Raw genomic sequence first — 22,487 nt, forward strand, 5'->3', positions numbered from 1 at the left:
TGTTCCCACATGAAGGATAATTAGGGGATTCTTTCCTGCTCCCTTTGGAATCCTTTTCAACCTCAGGTCTACATCCCATATCTTAGCACCTGGAAGACAGCACACCCTCCTATTCTCTGGATCAGCTCTGGTTACAGGCCTATCTATTCTTCTCAGTAAAGAGTCCCCAGTCACATAGACCTGCCTTTTCCTAGTGACGGTGCTATTCTCCAGTCTATCCCCTGTTCCCTCTGGCTGCAAGTTCTTTCCATTCCTATTCTCCCTTGTAATCCTCTTTAACCCATCCTGTATCCTCCTGGGGCTCATATTTGGTGTAATCTCCATTAACTCTTCCCCTTTTCCTATAGGACTAGCCGCTCTTCTCTTCTTCCTTGCCCTTCCACCTTCAGTGACTACCTGCTGAGCCCCTTCTTCATTTTCCAACTCTGCAAACCTATTCTTAATCTCTATTTCTCCTTCACTAGCCTGTCTTTTCCTCTGCCTGGTTCTTTTAGTCACATGCTTCCACTGACCACTTTCCTCACCCAGTCTCCCCTCAGAATTCCCCAGTCCTGCTTCCATCTGCAAGTCTGAGCTTTTCCCTTCAGATACCTCATGTCTTTGCTCCATAATCTGTTCAAACCCCTTCCTAAACTCTACCAGACTTTCCACCTGCATCGCCAAACCTCGGATCTTTTCCTCCATCAGCTCTATCAGACAGCACTTCATGCAGACAAAACTCTTACAAGGTGCCCCCTCCAGGATCATGTACATACCATAGCTTCCACATCCAGTCATCTTCATTGTGTCTTCTGCTACAGGGGTCACTCCCACTGCTGCCTCTGTATCTGTCATTGCCTTCCCACCTAAATCCCGTTAATCTGGGAAACACAAACCACACCAAAACACCACCACCCACAGCAAGAAACAAGCACCACAAGACAAACTCCCCTTTCAAACTCCCACTCAAGCTCCCCTGTTTACAGCTCTGTTTGCTAGCTCCTGTGCCGCTCTAGCTGCCTGTGCCGCTGCCTGACTGGCTGCTACCTTTTAGGATGCCTAGTCAGAGAAGCCCCGCCCCCTAATCAGGGCTCAGTTTCTCTCCCAGCACAAAGCCCCTACAAGCCTCTACACATACAAATACTACCAATACAAAACCAAACACAAATACCTTCTCCTCCAACAGAACTCCCATTCAAACTCCAGGAGCACTTCAGCTGCACAGTCCAGGCCCTCTAAGTGCCTTGCCAGTGTGGATGGGTCATGAGTTAGGGAGCCCAGGGCTGCTTTAATGCACTCTAACTAGCAAGTGTAGCCATGCCCTAAGTTGTATTTCCCGAGTTTGTTTATGAGAAGGTCATGCGAGACAGTATCAAAAGCCTTACTAAAGTCAAGGTATACCACATCTACCGCTTCCCCCCATCCACAAGGGTTGCTATCCTATCAAAGAAAGTTATCAGGTTCATTTGACATGATTTGTTCTTGACAAATCCATGCTGACTGTTACTTATCACCTTATTATCTTCTAGGTGTTTGCAAATTGATTGCTTAATTATTTGCTCCATTATCTTTCTGGGTACAGAAGTTTAGCTGACTGGTCTGTAATTCCCCAGGTTGTCCTTATTTCCCTTTTTATAGATGGACATTATATTTGCCCTTTTACAGTCTTCTGGAATGTCTCCCATCTTCCATGACTTTTCAAAGATAATTGCTAATGGCTCAGATATCTCCTCAGTCAGCTCCTTGAGCATTCTAGGATGCATTTCATCAGGCCCTGGTGATCTGAAGACATCTAATTTGTCTAAGAAATTTTGACTTGTTCTTTTCCTATTTTAGACTCTGATCCTATCTCTTTTTCATTGGCATTCACTATTTTAGTTGTCCAATCGCCACCAACCTTCTTGGTGAAAACCGAAACAAAGTCATTAAGCACCTCTGCCATTTCCACATGTTCTGTTATTTTCTTTTCCCCCCTCATTGAGTAATGGGTCGACTCTGTCCTTGGTCTTCCTCTTGCTTCTAATGTATTTGTAGAATGTTTTTTTTATTTTCTTTTATGTCCCTACCTAGTTTGATCTCGTTTTTTGCCTTGGCTTTTCTAATTTTGTCCCTACATACTTGTGTTATTTGTTTATATCCATCCTTTGTAATTTGACCTAGTTTGACCACTGCATTACAAGATACCTGCTGTTACCCGCATAGCTTTACACGAGCTCTTGAGCCCAGATAGTTAGGACCTGGTTCTGATCTTATTTACATAGGTTTTGTACCAATATAACTCCACATAGGGTCAGATTCTGATTTCAGTTAGTGTAAATCCAGAATAACTCCATTTACTTCAATGGAGTTACTCCAGTTTTACATGAGTGGAACTGGAATTCAGGATCAAACCGATTGACTTCAGTAGAATGACTCCTAAGTTACGCCAGTGTGAGATAAGTATTAGACTAATCATATGCTAAAATAAAGTTTATAGTGTGATTTTGTGATTAAACTGGGAACTCTGGGAATTAGGGTTCTAGTCCCACCTTTGTTGATGGGTGACCTAGAGTAAGTCCCAGTGCCACAGTTTCCCCTTTTGCAAAATGGGGGTAATGACAGTGACCTCCTTTGTAAAACACATTGAGATCTACTGATGAAAAGTTCTGTGTGAGAGCTAGATGATATTATTGTTACATGTAGCTACCAAAAACATCAGCTGCACTGTTGAATTTAGCCCTGAAATATCTCCTATAAAAAGATTGCTAAGGGCTAGCGCTTTAGCTGATGTAAACAGGTATAGTGCCAACATCTTCCATAATCAGCTGAAGATCCGATCCTCAGAATCATGTTATTTAACTTAAGCCTGATCTAAACTTAAAACTTAGGTCTACATAACTATGGCACTCAGAGGTGTGAAAAATCCACCCCCATGAGTGCTGTAGTTATGCCAGCCTGGCCTCCATTGTAGACACAGCTAGACTGAGAGAAGAATGCTTCTGTTGACCTAGCTACTGGTTGCTTGGCTCCTATAGCTGATGGAAAACTCTTGCTGTTGCGGCAATCTGCATCTACTCAATGGGGTTACAATGGCATAACTACAGGATTGAAGCTATGCTACTTTAGTGCCCATAGCAGAGACACGGCCTTATTTTACCCTTCTCATGTATTTAAAATAGACACATCAGTCTGAGTGTGTGCTTCTCTGCAACATGGAATTCTTCTTACAGCCACATTCATCCCCAGATGTGTTGGAGTCAATGCGACCCAGGCATGCACCTTACAGAGTGAAATGTCACCTTCAAAGTGATTGGTGTCCTTAGCACTTGACTTGGAAATAGTGCAAAGTGACTTTTACTTAAGTGCATTTATAAAATCCAACAACCCTGAAAATAGTTAAATATCTTAATGTGGTTAAGTGATAGAGTGTGAGAAATGTTAAATAATACACCAAACGAATGCAGGAGGTGGTATGATGTATGGGACATTTGCCGCATCACTGCAGTAATTAACGTTGATAATACTATCGAGGCCCTGAATACTCTCTGAAATCTACCAGATACACTTAACGCTGTCAATTCAGCAGCAAATGAGGAGTAGTGAAGGAAGACACTACTTGACTTGCACTATGTTTATACAACTGTGTCCCTGACTGATTGTATATGGAGTTCCATGATCTCTGCTGGTAGACTGTTAGTATAATAAAATAGCATCTATTAAAAGACAGACACTTGAATGTTTTATGAAGACTGCATGTATATAATTATAATGGAGAGTATTGGGCAACTATAGGTGATACTATCAGCTCAATCTATAATAAAGTTTGGGCCACAGTTCCAACTGGTGTACGTTGGCATAGCTCCATTGAGGTCAGTTCAATTCCATTGAACCACTGGTTTCTTGATTTACAGTGCTACGAGCAAGAACAGAACCAGGTATGTGGTCTTTAAGAATTTTATTCTGCTACAATTTAAATCACTGGCAAAGCTCCTATTGAGCTCAATAACTTAAGATCCAGCCATAACTACTGGTTCTAGCACATCACGTTCCAATGGGGCTTCCCTCCAAGAACTTCTGAGATTTGTCATAGTGGTGGATTACAGATTCACTCCCTCTCCTCCTCGTGGAAGTACAATTTTCCCTAAAATGCTACAAAATTATTTTAGTACTGTAGATTCCTCTGAATTGGCTCAGCCTGGTTCATCACCCATTGCCCTGAGTAAATGGTTTCCCTGAGACCCTTTCAAACAAGTCTGAAAAGAATTCAAGTGAAATCATCGTAAAGGCCGTACTGTGTAAAAACACACCGGTAAAAGTGATACTCACTGCATTTAATTATTATTTCTTCTATCTGTAATATTTATATGAAATCTTCCACATTAAGAGCCCACAGCTTAGAATTAAACATGACCTAAGCCGTTAGTGCTAATACTGTCCCGGTTAATCAGTGGGTGGTATGAATGACAATGTCCACATTAGGCAAAACTGGCTCTCTGGGAGATTTCCCTATGAAGAGGCTGCCCTGATTCAGTGCATCTTAGAATACAGAAGTATTCTTTATAACCCTTTTCATATGATAACTCAAGTGCTAACACCATTTTTAGGGCTGAAACTTGTCAAAGCTTTAAGACTGATGCAGAACATCTAGTTTCCTGGCCAGAGTACTCTAGAAGCAATATAAATAGTACTCTACCCATCTCCCTTCAGCCCTCCCCCCATAATGAGCTGTAGTATGATACAAGTGAAGGGCCTGAAGTCTTATCCATTTTAAGAAGCCTGACAAGTAGATTTTTTCCAGCTGATTTTCATAGAACCATTTCATAGAAGTGAGAGCTGAAAGAAACTTACCACGTCATTGAGTACCTAGCTTTATAGTTTTTAAAACTAAAAGGAACTATTAGGATCATCTAGTGTGGCCTCCTGAAAAAAAAAATGCCATAAAATTTCACCAGTAATTCCAGCAAACCCAATAACTTCTGGCTGAACTAGAATATACCTCTTTGTCCTTGCCAGATTGCCCCATACAACACGTTTTCTAGTGTTTTGTCCAGTCCAGTTTTAAAATTTCTAAGTGATGTGGCTCCCATCACTTCCCTTCAGAGACTATTGTACAGCTTAATATTTACTATCAGGAAGCTTTACCTGATCTAAATTTCCCCTATATTAATTTCATCTGATTACTAATTAATTCCCCATATACCACCTTAGGTAATTCTACTCCTCCCCTGCTGTGTCCAGACCTTTCAGATATATGCCCCTTTTTCATCTTATTCCAGCTATGCTTATGTACAACTTAATTTTTTCCTCAGAAGCCAATTCCTCCAGTCTCTTGATCATCATTCTTCTCTGATTTCCCTTGGATTTGTCAACATCATTGTGAGACTTCAACAACTGGAAATGAGCTCAAAATTTTAGACTTATGGAGAGGGACTATTACTACTATTAGAAGCACTGCACTTGCACCTAGAAGCCTCAGATGAGATTAAGGCCCCATTATACCAAGCACCGCACATTCACATAGTAAGAAATAGTCCTTGACCCCAAAAAGATCTTACAATCTAAACAGACAGACAAAGACATATGAGGTGAAGTGGCCATACAAAAAGATCAATCCCAAAGCTGGGAGTAGAACCCAGGTTTCCAAAATCCCCATTTAGGGCCCTGTACACTAGATTAGTGTGTTTCTCAACCTTTTTGATTCCAGGATCCAGCTTGCTGCCTTCCTAACCTGTGTCAGAGAGTTCTCAGGGACCGACAGCAGTCCATGGACCAGTCATTGAGAAACACCGCACTAGACCACTCTGCTTCCCCCATTACTTTACTGCTTCGTGATATAATAAAATACTCTCCCAGGTTACTCGAGATATTATAATTTATGCTGTTCTCAAAGCATGCAAGGATCTTTCCGGACAAAGAGACAAGGTTTCTACCTTACTACATTTACAACCTTAATAAACAATGTAAAATGTATGGACAGGAGATGAGATGTGACAAAGTGATGGAGCACTGAACTTTAGCGCTGAAGGCATCTTGTTAGTTCCACTATTTTTGTTAAGTTTTTATTTTAAAAAGATTTTCTGTCTGTTCTGATATACTTCAGTGTCAGAGAGGTCTAGCCTGTGTGTGTGTTCTGGTAGAGTGTTTTAAGGAGTGATTCAGAAGAGAGAGTAGAAGCATAGTAAGCTAGGTTAAAGAAACAAACACCAACCTCAGTAATACCCCACTACAGCATCAGTGGGTAGGTAGGGTTGCAAGGCATCCGGTTTTTGACCGGAATGCCTGGTCGAAAATGGACCCTGGCAGCTCCAGTCAGCACCGCTGACTGGGCTGTTAAAAGTCTGGATGGCGGCACAGTGGGGCTAAAGTAGCCTCCCTGCCTGCCCTGGCTCTGCGCAGCTCCCCAGAAGTGGCTAGCCTGTCTGGCCTCTAGGCACAGGGGCAATCGGGGAAGTTCCGCATGCTGCCCCCACCCACAGCACCAGTTCCGCAGCTCCCATTGACCAGAAACCGTGGCCAATGGGAGCTGCGGGGGGAGGCACAAGAGGACATGGGCAGCACGCACCGCGCAGAGCCACCTGGCCTAGGGGCCAGACATGGCATCTGCTTCTGGGAGCAGCATGAAGCCATGGCAGGCAGGGAGCCTGCCTTAGCCCTGCTGCACCACCAACTGGGAACCACCTGAGGTGAGCGCCACCTGTATCCCGAACCTCCTGCCCCAGGTAGGAACCTCCCCTGCACCCTAACTCCCTCCCAGACCCTGCACCTCCATCCACTTCCCAATCCCCTACCCCAGCCCTTAGCCCCCTCCTGCAAGGCAAACCTCTCATCCCTGGCTCCACCTCAGAGCCCACACCCTCAGCCGGAGCCTGCACCCCCTCCCGCTCCCTGAACCCTTCATTTTTGGTCCCACCCCAAAGCCTGCACTCCCAGCTGGACCCTTCACCCCTTCCTGCACCCTAACACCCTGCCCCAGCCCAGTGAAAGTGAGTGAGGGTGGGGGAGAGCTAGGGACGGGGGGGTTGGGGGGGCTGAACTGGGTGGGGTGCAGAGAAGGAGTGGGGCAGTGGGCAGGGAAAGGGTATTTGGGTTTGTGCAATTAGAAAGTCCCCCAACCCTATGGGTAGGACAGGACCCAGGAGGGCCTATATAGATTATCCTAACCCTGACACCATAGGGTATGTCTACATGGCAGTTAAAAAGCTGTGACTGGCATCTGCCAGCTCACTTGGGCTCGCAGGGCTTGAGCTAAGGGGCTCTTTAAATGCCTGGGCTCGGGCTGGAGGCTGGGCTCTAGGACCCAGCAAGGTGGGAAGGTCCCAGAGCTGCAGCCTGAGCCCAGGCCGGCCACAAACAAACAGCCCCTTAGCTTGAGCCCCACAAGCCCAAGTCAGCTGGTATGGGCCAGTCATGGGATTTTAATTGCAGTGTAGATATAATCATGGAGACTCCCAGAAAGAGACAATACAGTGCCGTATTGACACTCTGATGGATCTCCTGCAGGCTAGGGAACACCTGTGCTAGCAGGAAGCTAGGTGAGAGGCCAGTTTAAGGCCAGAAGGGACCACTGGGGCTACCAGGGCCAGAACCAGTATGGGGACACGTGGCCCCTTGAATAGGCCTGTGGCCTTTAAAAGTCCAGTCCTCAGGGCAACCCTCAAAGAGACTTCTTTCCCCAGAGCCCTGTCGGTTTGATTATGGAAGGGGATGACCTAGCCGACTATTTGTTCCATCCTTTTACTACTCCTACTTTTTGCAGTGCAGTGGTTCGTAAAGGCCCCAGTCAGGGAAAAGTGCTCAGCACTGTACACACATAATAAAAACTATGACCCCTGCTCCAAAGAGCTTGCAGTCTAAGTATATCACAAAACACAACAGGTTGTTTTGGCTTATGGACTAGTAATTGCCAGGGTCAATCTCCTTTCATTTACTTTTCTCAGACTTGTACAGCTTCACCAATTATCTGTGATTTGTCAGAGACACAGTAAGTCAGTTAAATAATTCCCTTAGTAGGTTTGGGCCCAAACACATTTCCTATTCATATGAATAAAGTTCACATGCATAAATATTTGCAAGATTGGGTTTTAGAATGCTTTAACAGCCAGAAATATTGGACAAATAATTAAAAATATAAATCAATTAAGTAGTTCGTGTAGTGGCATGTTGCTTTAGTTTTATGGCAGTAGTTTTAATTTAGTTTCTTCTAATGTCATCTCTGATGTGCCTTCCAAGTATACTAGTGCTCTTTCTTTAAACATTTATCTTAGTATTATACTAAAGAGCTGAACATAAATGAAATCTAATTAGTAGGTACTTTGAGCTTCTATTTTATTGAAAGAATAATTATGCACATCTTCATATCAGTGTATGATTTCCTCTTCACATATAGGCTTTGCCAATCCACAGACTGGAATAGCGAACATGTCTCAAAGCAGTTTACATAATGCACTTCACATCTATATGAATGGCTCAATGTCCCAGGTACAAGGATCTGCTAATGATCCCATCTTTATCCTTCACCATGCCTTTGTTGACAGGTGAGTTTGATCTGTTTTGTGTATTTAAAATGTGCTTTTTTAACATTAGTATCAAACTTTGGATAATTTAGATGCTATTAAACTTACAATATTTTCAAACATACTGTACATAACTGAGCTCTTCATTCATTTAGTCTAATTGACAGCAATTGTGTTGTAATTTTCATACTTGCTTGAATGTTCACTGTATTAAAAGAGTGTTGAAAGACAAATGTATTAATAATAATTCAGTGATTTTGTGGTAATAGAAACTTATTCTGTGTCAAGAAGGCTGAGTCAAAAATGTGATTTACTTTAATATTGCTATGATCAGATGGAGCCATTCCTCTCAATTCCAAATATTACTTTTGTTTGAATCGATCATTCATAAGAAAAAAAAATCATATCAATTGTTCATAAATAAAAATGTCAAAATCCAACTTTTCAGTGAGACACACAACTGTGAACGCCTTCAGCTGGAACAGAAAGGAGCTGTACTTATGCAGGCAAAAAGAAAATCAAACCGAAGGAAGCCATGTTCGTTAGAAACAGGAAAAAAAACCTCATTTCTGAAAACAATGGACAAAATTGCTAAGAGAAGGATTATTTTCCTTCTTTGACAGGGTTACTGGCCTAGTGGATGAGGGAAGCTGTCGACATAATGTATCTTGAGTTTAGTAAGGCTTTTCACAAAGTACCACGTGACGCTCCCATAAGCAAACTAGGGAAATATGGTCTAGATGAAATCAATGTAAGGTGGGTGCACAACTGGTTGAAAGACTGTTCTCAAAGAGTAGTTATCAATGGTTTGCTGTCAGACTGGGGGAATGTATCTAGTGGGGTTGTGCAGCAGTCAGTCCTCAGTCTGGTACTATTCAATATTTTCATTAGTGACTTGGATGATGGAGTGAAGAGTATGCTCATAAAATTTGCGGGGGAGGACACCAAGCTGAGGGGAGGGGTTGTAAGCACTTTGGAGGACAGGATTAGAATTCAAAATGTCCTCGATAGATTGAAGAATTGGTCTGAAATCAACCGGATGAAATTCAATAAAAACAAATAAAAAGTGCTACACTTAGGAAAGAAAAATCAAATGCACAAAACACAATATAACTGGCTAGATGGAACTACTGCAGAAAAAGATCTGAGGGTACAACGGATCACAGACTATATAAGAGCCAACATGTGATGTGTTGGGTCTTAGGCCCAGGCCTGCGAGTTCCCAGACAGCCATCACATGCTGCCACCATGAAGTCTGCTGAAACCCCAAGGGCCAAGGAGCTAGTAGGACTACAACCTCAGCCAAGGCACCACGCACAAAAGTGCTGATTGGAGGATTGCCCAGCTCCACCGATTGGTCCGACCATGCTAATTAAGCCAGAACGAGGCACAGGAAGTTGACTGAGCAACTAAGTGATTTCCCGCAGCAGCAGCAGACCCTGCTCGTGTTTGCATTCTGCACCCAATCCTGCTCCTGCCTTCTGCTCTGCTCCTGCCTTCTCTCCTAGTTCCCACCATGGTCCTGCTCTGTGCCTGATCCTTGCCTCCTTTCCAGTTCCAGACCTTATGCCTTGCTTCCTGGCTCTAACCCTCAGCTCTGACTTCTGACTTGATCCTTAGCTCTGGTAGTCAGCAGTCAACTCTGTTGCTGTGTCTCAACTCAGTTCCCTGACCTGGATGCCTGCTCTGCCCACTACACCTGACTCCTGCTCTCAACAGTAGGCCAGACTGCCTGTGTCCTAGTCTCTAACATGCAGTTGCAAAAAAAGGCTAATATCATTCTGGGTTGCACTAACAGGAGCATTGTATTTAAGATGCAGGAGGTAATTGTTCTGCTCTACTCAGCACTCACATGGAGTACTGTGTACAGTTTTGGGCGCCACACTTTAAGAAGGATGTTGACAAATTGGAGAGAGTCCAGAGGACAGCAACAAACATGATAACAGGTTTAGAAATCATGACCTATGAGGAAAGGTTAAAAAACTGCACAAGTTTAGTCTTGAGGAAAAAAACTGAGCAGGGACCTGATAGTTCTCAAATATGTTAAAGGACTGTGGACAGTGCTCAGTAGTTCTCCATGTCCACTGAAGTAGGACAAGAAGTAATCTGCTTACTTCACAGGAGGAAGATTTAGGTTAGATATTAGGAAAAACTTTCTAACTAGTTAAGGTCTGAAATAGGCTTTCAAGGGAGGACACTGTTATGGAAGGGTTTTAAGAACAGGTTAGACAAACACTATTCAGGGATGGTCTTACTTGAAACTGCCTCAGTGCAAGGTAAAGTACTTGATGTCCTCTCAAGGTCCCCTCCTGCCCTACACTTCTAGGATTTCTGTGACTTTCCAAGATGTGAAGCTGAAATTAAAAATGTAAAATATTTTGTTTGCCAAAATATTTTATATATATGTGGCTACAAATATTTATATTATAGTATTGCTATTCATTTGTAAAGACTAGAAAGTAAGCAAGAAAGAAATGTGGCCAGTTAATCAAAATACAACTGCAAAATCATAAATATTAGATGAGCAACGCTTTTAAAATAGGTTGAAATTTACCAGGTTCTTATCAGATATGTGGCTACTCACATGGTTCTGAATAGCAGCAATGGAAAATGGCAAGGTTCTGGTCAGATCTCCTTCTGCTGTACTTGTAGAAGCTCTGAGCAGCAGCAGAGACACTGGAATAGTCTGTCTGCAGACTTGGGAAGGCAGCAAAGGGCTTCTCTGTTGGTATAAATTAAAATAGCTTCATGGACATCAATGGAACCAGGCCAGATTTACACCAGCTGAAGATCTGGGCCTAGAAATATAATTTTCTTCTTGTAAAAAGAAAGCTCAGATTTTGCAAAAATTGATGTCACTCCCTCAGAGAAAAATTCCTGTTCATGAGAGTGAGTGGATTTTTCAAGCCCTACCCTCTTCCACAAATCATTCTGCTCAGTAAATCAATCAGCTAGCTGGGTTGGAAGAGGTGAAACTATAAAGCTGGGAATCATCTGTGTACTAAAGACACTTGTGACAAAGTCAGGCCAGAGGGCTGCAAGAGGGTGTGGGAAGGCAGATGTGTTAGCCCAAGAATGTTAAAGGCCCTCTTCCCTATAAGCTGAGAAGGGGTTACCTCAGGTCATTTAGGAACACCTGGATCCAGTTAAGAGCTGCCTGAGACCTTTTAAAACCAGGAGGGAGAGAGAGACATAATCTGCTACCAGGCTTGTGGCAGAAGGGAAGTAAAGCTTCTCCAGGAGGGGAGGCTATGCTCCTCCCCATAGGGTAAGCAGACAAGCCTGAATGCTTGCTAGGGGAAGGACTGATACCCGGGGGCAGACTACAGAGTGACACCCAGCCCCAGCAAGGAGGCAGGGGAAGGTATCACCCTTTGTTTTTCTGTTTATGGGACTATTCCCCTTTTGTTTGGTGGAGGATCACCCCATAGGCCTACCCTGAGGCCTACCCAGGAAATACAGCCAAAGGAGCACAGAAGGGGTGAGGACGAACGCTGCCCAGAATGGGCTAGAGCTAATTTACCCCAGGCCCACCATCTCCAGAGGGGGAAGTGCTTGGTCCGGTGAGACGAAGGAGATGCCTTGCCACACACTGCAACTCATGTTTCCTCACTGACCATCTTAACTGCCCCAGGACACATTGAACAGGATGGTTGACATGAGACCACAACCCTCCGAGCAGAAGACCAGTGCCCAGTCTTTCAATAATTTATTATATGCCTAGAGCCCCAGAGTCCTCCCAGGTAGAATTCACTTCAGGCAGCGGGACCAGCACAAGATCTATGCCTCACTTCAGTTCCACTGGGACCAAGGCTTACATGTTGCATAGGCCCCCATGCTGAATTTCATCCCTAGTTATTGGGAGCCTCTGGAAGCACTTTCAAAAACTGTAATCATTATCAATTTTCTAAGATAAACGTTGCAAAGAAAACATCATTGGATCCTATTGGTAATGACGAAGTAAATCACCGAACAAAACTGTGAAGACAATGCAAAAACTACCACACAACCTCAGACTAGCTGTGGCAGAATAAATGCAGCTAATGGTAATAATGCTGCCTTTTGCATAAGTGACAAAAAAATACATTAGCATGATTAGGGTTACTTAGCAGCCTTATCCATGACAGATTAATCATGCTTTTAGTTGTAATTAATAAGTAGGTGACTGATAGGTAAGTACAGTACATTTAATATACTGTTTCTCTCCTACATAGTCTAAGGGCTGTGGAGGATTCCTTTTCTGAGAGGCAGGCAGGCATACAAAGAATAGTGTAGAAAGAGAGAACAATAACCACTGCAGCAGTGGTAAAAGTTCTGTATCAGCCTCAACTTTTGTGCTTGAATCAGAACGCATTAGAACGCTGATTGTAATTACCGTGTTGGGTCTGTGGGTTTCTATTTCTAACCCTCTCTGCCTAAGGACTTCAGTTGGAGTACCCTACCCACTGGCGTACTGAGTAAACATCAGGAGACCTGTGAGGTGATGGCCTATAGGAGAGAGATTTAAAACAAGAAGCCTATAGAGCAAGCAGGTATATACAGACAGTGATACCAACCCCTACTGTTGACCTTCAGACCCTCGTAGAGACAGAGAACTGTGCTATACTTTAACTTTTTTTTCCAGAGAGGAGGGATGGTCCAGTTCATTGGGTGATAGCCTTGGTGATAGTCTCCGGAGACTCAGGTCTAATTCCCCTCTCCACCAGATTTCCTGTGTGAACTTGGACAAAGTCACTCAGGTGCCTAACTTTCATTGACATCAATAGAAGTTACGTGTCTGCATACCTCTGAGGATCTGCATCTTATGTCTAACAGGGATCCCATGAGGACAAATACATTAACGATGAAGAAGTGCTCAACTATTATGGTTATGGGGGCCATAGAAGTAGGGCAATAGATGGATTTTAATTGATTTTACATAGAGGCACATGATGTACAGCAGGATACGCATGGTTGCTCTGCTCCAGCACGAGTGGAGTCTACCAACAAGTGCCAGCAAAGCACTAGGCATCAAACACGTACAATCTACTGCGGATCATTGCACCAGCCACAGCAACCATGGTTGATGGTACTCCCCTAGGGAGTGTGTAGTGAAGTACCCAGATCTGGCTCAATCCTGTAATTCCACAAATCGGTGGTGTAACCCTGCAAATGGCACCAGCTAGGGTCATGACATGCAGCCCTTCATGTGTTGATAAAGTTTAACAGCATTATATGCTGGGGTGGTTTGGTCCATCCTGGTGACCTAGTCAAAGAGCAATGCCACTTTTCAAAATAATGAGCAGTTGAGGAAGGCCAGATCTCTGTGAGATTGTGACATTTCAATCAAAGACAAACCACTTTATTTTCAGGATTTGGTGCTGGCAGCGCACTGGAATACCTCTAGACACTCCAAGTCCGCTTGTAAAAGGATCTAGGGTTCTGACCCATATAACAATACAGATTTGATAGATCCTGAACTTTGTCTCAGTGCAAAGATGTTTTTGCATCCATAATTGAGACATGGACTTCACAAAGGAGGTGGTGAGACCCGTTCATCAAAGAACATCCGGTCTGCTGAAACCATTTGAACTCTGCTTGTAGCCTAGGTAGATTAATTCACAAACTCTATCCATGGCCCTTGACTACACCTGTACCGGGAGTTCTGGTGGCCTAGCTCTCATGGTCTGGACATCAGTCTTCTGCCATGAGATGTTCAACCCACAGTGTGGGTGGGATCTTGGGAGGTGAGGCTGAAATTCTCTGACAAGCACAATGGATGATCTTCCATACTGAGTGATAGTGGGTCTCCTATTCACACTCTCCCCTACCTGCAAATGTGCAGAATATAAGAAGGGGAAGGGCAGCAGATTTAGGTGGCAAATGGATGTGTCTGAGGTGAGCCTTATGCAAATGGGACACTTAGCAATACAGTCTCTTCTTCAGTCACACCTATACAGGTAGACTGGAGTAACTTGGTGCCCACACAGCAGCTCTGTCATCAATGCAGGATCAGGTCCCTCACCTATTATTTGCTTGTTAGTTGGTAACCAAGGACCGAACACACAATCTAATTTTTAAAAGCAGGTGATCTGCATGAACTTTCTATAAGGTGGTTGTACAACTGGTTGAATAACTGTACTTAGACAGTAGTTATCAATGGTTCACAGTCAAGTTGGAAGGGCATATTGAGTGGGGTCTCAGAGCAATCTGTCCTGGGCCTAGTTCTAGTCAATATCTTCATAAATGATTTGAATAATGGCATAGAGAGTACACTTATAAAGTCTGAAGATGATACCAAGCTAGCAGAGGTTGCAAGTGCTTTGGAGGACAGGAATAGAATTTATAATGATCTTGACAAACTGAAGAAATGGTCTCAAATATTAGGATGAAATTCAATAAGGACAAGTGCAAAGTACTCCACTTAAAAAGGAATAATCAATTGCACAAATACAAAATGGGAAATTACAATGTAGGAAAGAGTTCTGCAGAAAAGGATCTGAGGGTAGATCACAAACTACACTCTTAGTTGATCCCTAGGCATGTTTACATAATAATCATGATTCATAACAACTATTATGTGGATGATTCAAACAAAGCATCCAGTGTTAGAAATGGAGTTTCAGAACTGGTCTCAGGCCACAGGATTTTGTTGCTGACCCCTGACTAGTGGGGTAAGTCATAAGCACAAAGCAAGCCTGAACATAACTCATCAGGCTTTCATCCTTTCTTGAAATGGCTGGACTCAAAGGATGGACACCATATGGAGAAGCTGTCACATGATATTACTAGATAATGAGCAGAAGGCCCTGGAACTTGTTTACAACTAGGGCTGATTGAAATGCTGGATTTTGCTTTTCTTTTGTTTTTCCCTTGACAGAAAATAGTTTTTTTTGACAAAACAGACATTTTCATCAACAAATTTCCATTTTTGTCAAAACCTTTGAGGTTTTTGTTAAAAAACTGAAGATTCCAAATCCCCAAACTTTCAATTTATTGGTAGCCAACCGCCCCCAAATTTCTGGGTTTTGGTTTTCAACAGCCTCCTTCCCCCTCCCCGAAAAATTTAAAGACACCCAAAAAAATTACTGACGACCCCTAAAAAGGGGGTTATTTGAAATTTTTCGTCATAAAAATATCATTGCTTGACCAGCCCTATCCATAACTCTCTTGGATTTGTTGTCAGCCTATTTACAGCACTGTTGGATTGGATACACCTATGCAACCAATCCACCATTAGCAGCACCCTAGTCTCACAAATTATAATAGAATTTAGTACAGTCAAATCAAACTGAGGTTCTAGCAATTGGATACATTTTTGGATTTCACTAAGCTTAATGATGGCCTCAGAGCCTAACTGGAACATTACTGACTTTGAAGTGTCACATCACAAAAAACACGTGGGCATCCATAGTTTGACATTGCTGTTGGCTGTACGATGATCTTTTTGCTAGCTGCCATCTAGGGCTAGATTCTTTCTTTAGGAGGCAGCATTACACAGTGATGTGCACGCACACGTGTACGTGTGAGCATTCTACCGCCCAAGGATGTAAAATTAAGCATACGACTACCCAAAGGGTGCTAGAGAGGGAGAGGAGGCCAATGATATTCTTCCAAACAGGTACACTTCATAGAATCATAGGGTTGGAAGGGACCTCAGGAGATCATCTAGTCCCACCCCCCTGCTCAAAGCATGACCAATCCCCAATTTTTGCCCCAGATCCCAAATGGCCCCCTCAAGGATTGAACTCACAACCCTGGGTTTAGCAGGCCAATGCTCAAACCACTGAGCTATCCCTTCCCCTTACTACCATCCTGTAAGGGCACTCCCCTTACTACCATTCTCTGAGCCCCATGAGAACTCCACTGTTCTGCCTGGTCAAGGTTATACAGCAATGCCAGCTGTTCTATTCCTCTCCCCCCTTCCCCAGGGTGCTCTCACAGCCCATCCTGGATGGCTGCCAAACTGGCAGGCTGGAGATATATGTCTCTATACAACTTCTCATCCTCCAGCGCACCCAAAGTTTAATGATATAAAGTTGTCCATTCCTATTCAGTTTTCAGAGTAGCAGCGATGTTAGTCTGTATCCGCAAAAAGAAAAAGGAGGACTTGTGGCACCTTAGAGACTGACAAATTTATTTGAGCATAAGCTTTCGTGAGTTTTCTGCTGCCTTCTCTGCTGCTATGGTGTTTCTTGATGGATTTTCTCTCTTTCTTTCTCTCTCTCACACACACACACACACGCTGTGCTCTCTTTCTCTCCCCACTAAAAGAATATCCATCTCCCTGTATTTGTGTTCAGTCCTCAGTGAACCCCTCCAAACCACCGAGCTCAGTTTCCGACAGGCCTTACGTGTGAGGTACGTTTTGGGTTGTGGCTCTTATTATTTGAGCTCTCTCACTCCAAACAGGGCTTAACATCTTACATTGATCCTGAATGAAGGGCAGCTTTTACATTCACCAGCTTCAGAGAGATTTCACCCAACTCCCAGCATGATGATACTGTATATCATCATCATGCTGAAAACTGTTATGGAATGAACCAGCCGTTGGAAACACTAGGAGCTATATCGTTGCAGAACTTCACAGCCCTGCACTGGGAGCAGCACAGAACAGCCCCAGTGGCAGTTATTGTACCGCTCTTAAAAGCATTGCAGGGTCTAGCACTCAGAGTAGTCCTGTGTAGGCCCTGCTGTCCCTGATGGCAAAGACTTTAATTGTGCCTGGCCCTTCTGCTGGAGGGAAGTCAGGAAGAGACTTCTCTTATGCACGAGGTGGGAACAGACTAGTGCTAACCCTCCCAGACGCAGACAGATCAGGACCATGAGTTAACAAATCCTTGACATGAAATGTTATGGGTTTACTGTGACTGTGGATGGTGGTGCATTATTAATGGCTGCCTCTTCACCTGCCTTTGTCTAGCAGATCTAATATGACTCCAAGCCACAGTTCATGCAGTTCCAGAGAATATCATTTGTCACGTCATCATTTTTTGCCAATATATCTGACAAAGCAACATGAGACTCCCTGAGCCCCTACTGAGTGGAAAATGCAATAAAACTTAGCATTTACTCAGTGCTTTTATAAATATTAACCAATTAATCCATGTACTAATGTCATATAATCCCTGTTTAACCACTGTGGTTAAGGTACTGGACTCAGGTGATCTTGATTCAGTTGCCAGCTCTGCTACATGCTTCCTGTGTGACCTTGGGCAATTCACTTAATCTCTCTCTGTGCCTGAATTCTCCATGAGCAGACAGGGGATACTACTATCTTTCTCCCCACTCTGTCTCTTTTCTATTTTGATTATAGTCTCTCAAGGTCAGGGACTCTAGCTCACTGTGTTTTAGAACAGGTTGGAAACCTGAAATGTTTCCTATAAGAAATTTCAAATGGAAAATCTTATAGTAATTTTTCAGCTGAAAAACTTCAGCTTTTTCTGCACAATATTTTGAATTGGTCTGAATAAAATAGTTCATTTTTTGAATCAGCATTTCAAAATAAGATAACATTTTCCTGCTGTTTTGTGGTTAAAAAACCCTAAAATGATATTTTAAGATTAAATGAAAAAAAGCTTTGCATTTCAAAATGTTAATTAGAAATGAAAGCTTTTATTTTGACATTTCCTGTGAGAAAAGCTGAATTTTTTTTATTGGAATGGACATTTTTCCAGAAATTTTTTCTCAACAAAATGTTATTTTTTGGCAGGAAAAATATCTGCACAAAATATTTTGACTATATAAAGTGCCTTATACAAGGGGTCACTAATTCAACTAGGGCCTCTAAAATGTTATTTTAATACAAATAATAAAAATAATCTGAAGATCACAATACCAGAATGAGATTTCACCTGCATGTAACTCTCCTGTAGGCATCACATTGCAGAATCAAGGTCATGAAGGAGCCAGAACTGGAGCTCAGAAAGTCTGGCTTCCAGTCTTGTGCTTAGACCATGCTCCTCTCCAGTGTTCAACTCTGAATAAACCATTTTATAACAGGCTGTCCCCTATTGGGCTTGCAATTTAGTACTTTATAGATAGTGAATAGGAATAGCCAGATTAACACTTGTAGTATAGCCTTGAGAAAAGCTCAAGGAGAATTTTTTTGGGTAGAGTGCTAGCTGAAAAAAAAAAAAAAAAAAAAAAAAAGATTTGGAATACTGAATAAGAAGTCTGTTTGATTCCTCCCATGTGGAGAGAAAACAGGACTTTGTGGACACTGTCAATAAACAGATTCTAACAAAGAAATACCTAACTGATTCATCAACTTCTCCTCCTAATGGAAATAACCAGCAAGACCAAGGACAGTGGCTAACTGCTCGGGTCAAAAGGGTAGCAATATTCAATTTACTCCTGGGGGAATTTGGCGCCCAAAATTTTAAAATTCTGCAAATTTTATTTGTCAAAACAACACACATAATCATGCCAGTTTCAATTATTTTTGTAATTTATTTCAAAATACCTATCGGCAAGTATGTCTGTAATAATACAGATGTATTGGAGCATCAGCTTTCGTGGGTGAATACCCACTTCGTTGGATGCATCTGATGAAGTGGGTCATATTCACCCATGAAAGCTGATGCTCCAATATGTCTGTTAGCGTATAAGGTGCCACAGGACTCTTTGCTGCTTTTACAGATCCAGACTAACACGGCTACCCCTTTGATGCTTGTAATAATATAGACACACAAAAATTCCCCCGGGAGTAGAGAATTAAGGAAACCCCTATGACAACCCAGTTCCTGTTTCTCTGCCCCTTCCCCCCTGCAGAGCCCAGCCGGGGGCCAGACACCTACCCTCCCTCCCCTGCACCCCAGAGCCTAGCCACGGGCCCCTGCCAGCCCAGACACACACCCCCCAAACACATCCATGGGCTCCCCTAGCTCAGACATCTGCCCCCTCCTCCTCAGGCCCAGCCATGGGGGCTCCCAGCCCTGACACCCCCCACCCCACTGCTCAGAAACCCAGGGATCCAGAGGGAGAAACAGTCTGACACTAGGGCCCAGGCTTGTGTGGAGTTTCCTGCGCACTGTGGTCTCCTTCTCTCAGGGCATGCCGGGAACTGCAGCTGCCAGGCACCCTCTAGTTCCCTCCCCTGCCCCCGGGCAGTGTCTTCTATGTGCAAGCTGGGCTCTGCTGGGTCCAGAAGCCCCTAGTGGCAGCCAGCAGCACTGCAGCCCATTTCTGTGGGAGAAAGGAAATTCTGTGCAAAAAACATTAAATTCTGCATTGTGCAGTGGCGCAGAATTCCCTCAGGAGTATCAATTGTACCTTTTTTTCTGGGGGTCATTAGAGATCTCAGTTTTCCTTCACAACCCCAGCATGACCTTGCATCTGGTTAATATATACATAACACTTTCCTTTTATGTAAAGCTGGTTGAACTGGGCCATAGTGGACAGGGAGTCAGCAGACCTGCGTTCTATTCCCAGTTCCATCACTGGGTGACCTTGGGCAAGTCACTTCATCTCTCTGTGTCTCTGTTTCCCCTCCCACCCTTTGTCTGTTTAGCTTTTGAGCTCTTTAGGCAGGAGCTATCTGGTGCCATGTGTCTGTACAGATCTCAGTTGGGGCACTATTGTAATACAAATAACAATACACTAATTGCCAATATGAAAATACATTAAGGCTGTGATTTTCAAATATGCCTAAAGGAGTTAGATACCTGTGATTTTGGTACCTAACTCCCTTAGCCTCACTCTAAAAGAATAGTAGAAAAATATGATTCTATACTCAAAGATGTCCTAGGCTGTGAAACAGTCTCAGGATATTTCCCTATTCTCAAAGCCCACACGCATATTAATTACATTTTTCACAACGCTTCCATGTTGGCAGCTGCCTGTCAGATTTTCTGCCTCTCCCCCCCTTGCATACATTACAAAACCCATGCTGAGAAGTGTGCCAGGGCAAGCATGCACATCCAGCGGGCTGCTCTGCAGAATGGAAATGTGATGGACAGCAGGGAAGCAGCAATGCACATCCCTATCACTTCCCAAATGAATAACAAAATTGCTTTATTAGCAGCCATTGCTGTGCTGAAAGCCGCTGTGCTGAAAGCCTCCATGCCACAGAACCCAGCGTTACACTGCAAGACGGGACATCACAGGAACCAAAGTGAGCAGTCAGGGTGGGCCAGAGGAGGGCTTGGTTAGGGGCTTTCAAAGTGCCTGGAGGCTGGTGTATGAGTACTGGTGGAAGGGTGACCATGTTATAAAGAGCTCAGCCTCAGCAATTTTTGGAAAATATGGTTTTCATCTTAAAACTACAGTAACTAAGGGGAAAATCTACACCCCACTTTGCTCTGAGGTGTTGATTAAGCACATCTAAAGCATAGCAAGCCAGTCCCTGTCTTCATTATCAGAATCACTTCAGTCACGTTCAAGTGGCTCTCCTCCTGTGAGTCTCACAGTGTAACCTCGCCTCTCTGTCTGTTTCTGAGCCTGTGAACTCTTTAGAAAGAGATGGTCTCCTTTTGGTTTTTCATACAGTGCTGCACACGCTATTGACACTGAACCAAACGGGATTGTGGCTTTTATGGCACAACTCTGATTTGGGGGCTGGCTGTGCTGTCCCAGAGGAGCTGAGAGAGGACATCATGCCTCAGAATCTCTCACAAAATGCCCTAGTACGCTAGGGTCCGTGTTTGAGAGGTGAATCATATGCCTAGGTAGTGATTTTTGGAACCATTACATCTATTGAGATAAGGTATTTCTATCGCCTCCATTATCAGTATCTGAATACCTCACAATCCTTAATGTATTTATCCTCACAACACCCCTGGGAAGTAGGGCCGTGCTATTACCACCCTTTCACAAATGGGGAACTAAAGCACGAAGAAATTTAGCAACTTGCCCATGGTCACACAGAGCAGGGAGTTGTACCCAGGTCTTCCAACTCACAGACTAGAACCCTAACCCCTTGGCTAAAGGCAGGATGAGGTCCTCTGCCCTGTATTATGCAGGTCAGACTAGCCCTTCTGGCCTTAACAATCTGTCAACTGGTTAGCACTTCCTCAAGTGAGTACAGTCAATGTGAGCGAAGGTCCCATAACATTACCACACAAGGTGTGAGTATATCCCAATCCACCTGGAGCAGTTATAGAATGGATTACTGCCCGGGCTACATATTATGCAAACAATTAGTGATTTGAAAAGAAAAGGTTACTTTGTCCTCAGGCTCTGCGAGAGAAATCTCGTTGTGAGAGAAGAGAGCTCTCTCCACAGTACAATTGATCCAGACAACCAATGTGACCCTGAATTTCCTTTCCACTGCACCTTTGCAGTCATAGCTGCCGTAATTGTTCATACTGAAAAAAAAAAAAATCATCACAGGAAAACATGGTATTTTTCTCACCCACATGCAGACAGCATCTATTCATCAAAAAGAAACAATCTATGGTTGTGATCTATATGCTTACAGGCCCTTGTGCACCGTAATAATGACAAGCTCAAAAGAAATTACAGAGCACAGAAGTACGATCCATAGAGGCAATCCAGCAATCTCTATGGCCATCCATTTTAATCTACTTGGACACTATATTGTTATCTTTTTCTTCAGGGGAAACTACGTATTAAACTTTGGAGCAGCTGGCACTTGTACCATCTCTTATTTCAAGTGATTTCCCCTTCCCTTCTCTCTATCCCCACCTAGATGCAAAATGTGGCTTTGGTGAAGCAAATAGAGATAAGACCTTTTGGAGGATGATTCTTAAGTTAACAATTTATTCATGCAACACAGTGTTGCATTTATAAATCCTTATTTCTCCTCTTTTGGAGAGCAGGGAATGTCATAGTCCCCCTTATGTGTCGTTTTCTTTTACACACAATAGAAGGATACAATTCTGATCTTACTGGGTATGTCTACAAAGCAGAGAAAAATGTGTGACTGTCCCATGCCAACTGACTCAGACTCGCAGGGCCCAGGCTGTGGGGCTGTTTCATTGTTGTGTGGACTTCTGGGCTCAGGCTGGAGCCCGAGCTCTGGGCCCCTCCCTCCCTGCACTGTCCTAAACCCCAGGTTCCAGCCCTAGCCCGGAA

General features: G+C 43.5%; 1 protein-coding gene across 1 annotated transcript in view; it reads left to right on the plus strand.

Moving 5' to 3' along the window:
• Positions 1–22,487, plus strand: part of TYR (tyrosinase) — an 84,737-nt gene that overhangs the window by 38,409 nt on the left and 23,841 nt on the right. The window contains exon 3 of the mRNA XM_043528691.1: positions 8,345–8,492. Within this exon, the coding sequence (XP_043384626.1) occupies positions 8,345–8,492 (148 nt within the window). The remainder of the gene's footprint in view (positions 1–8,344; positions 8,493–22,487) is intronic.

The sequence above is a fragment of the Chelonia mydas genome, chromosome 1 (assembly GCF_015237465.2).
Source record: "Chelonia mydas isolate rCheMyd1 chromosome 1, rCheMyd1.pri.v2, whole genome shotgun sequence".
NCBI lineage: Eukaryota > Metazoa > Chordata > Testudines > Cheloniidae > Chelonia > Chelonia mydas.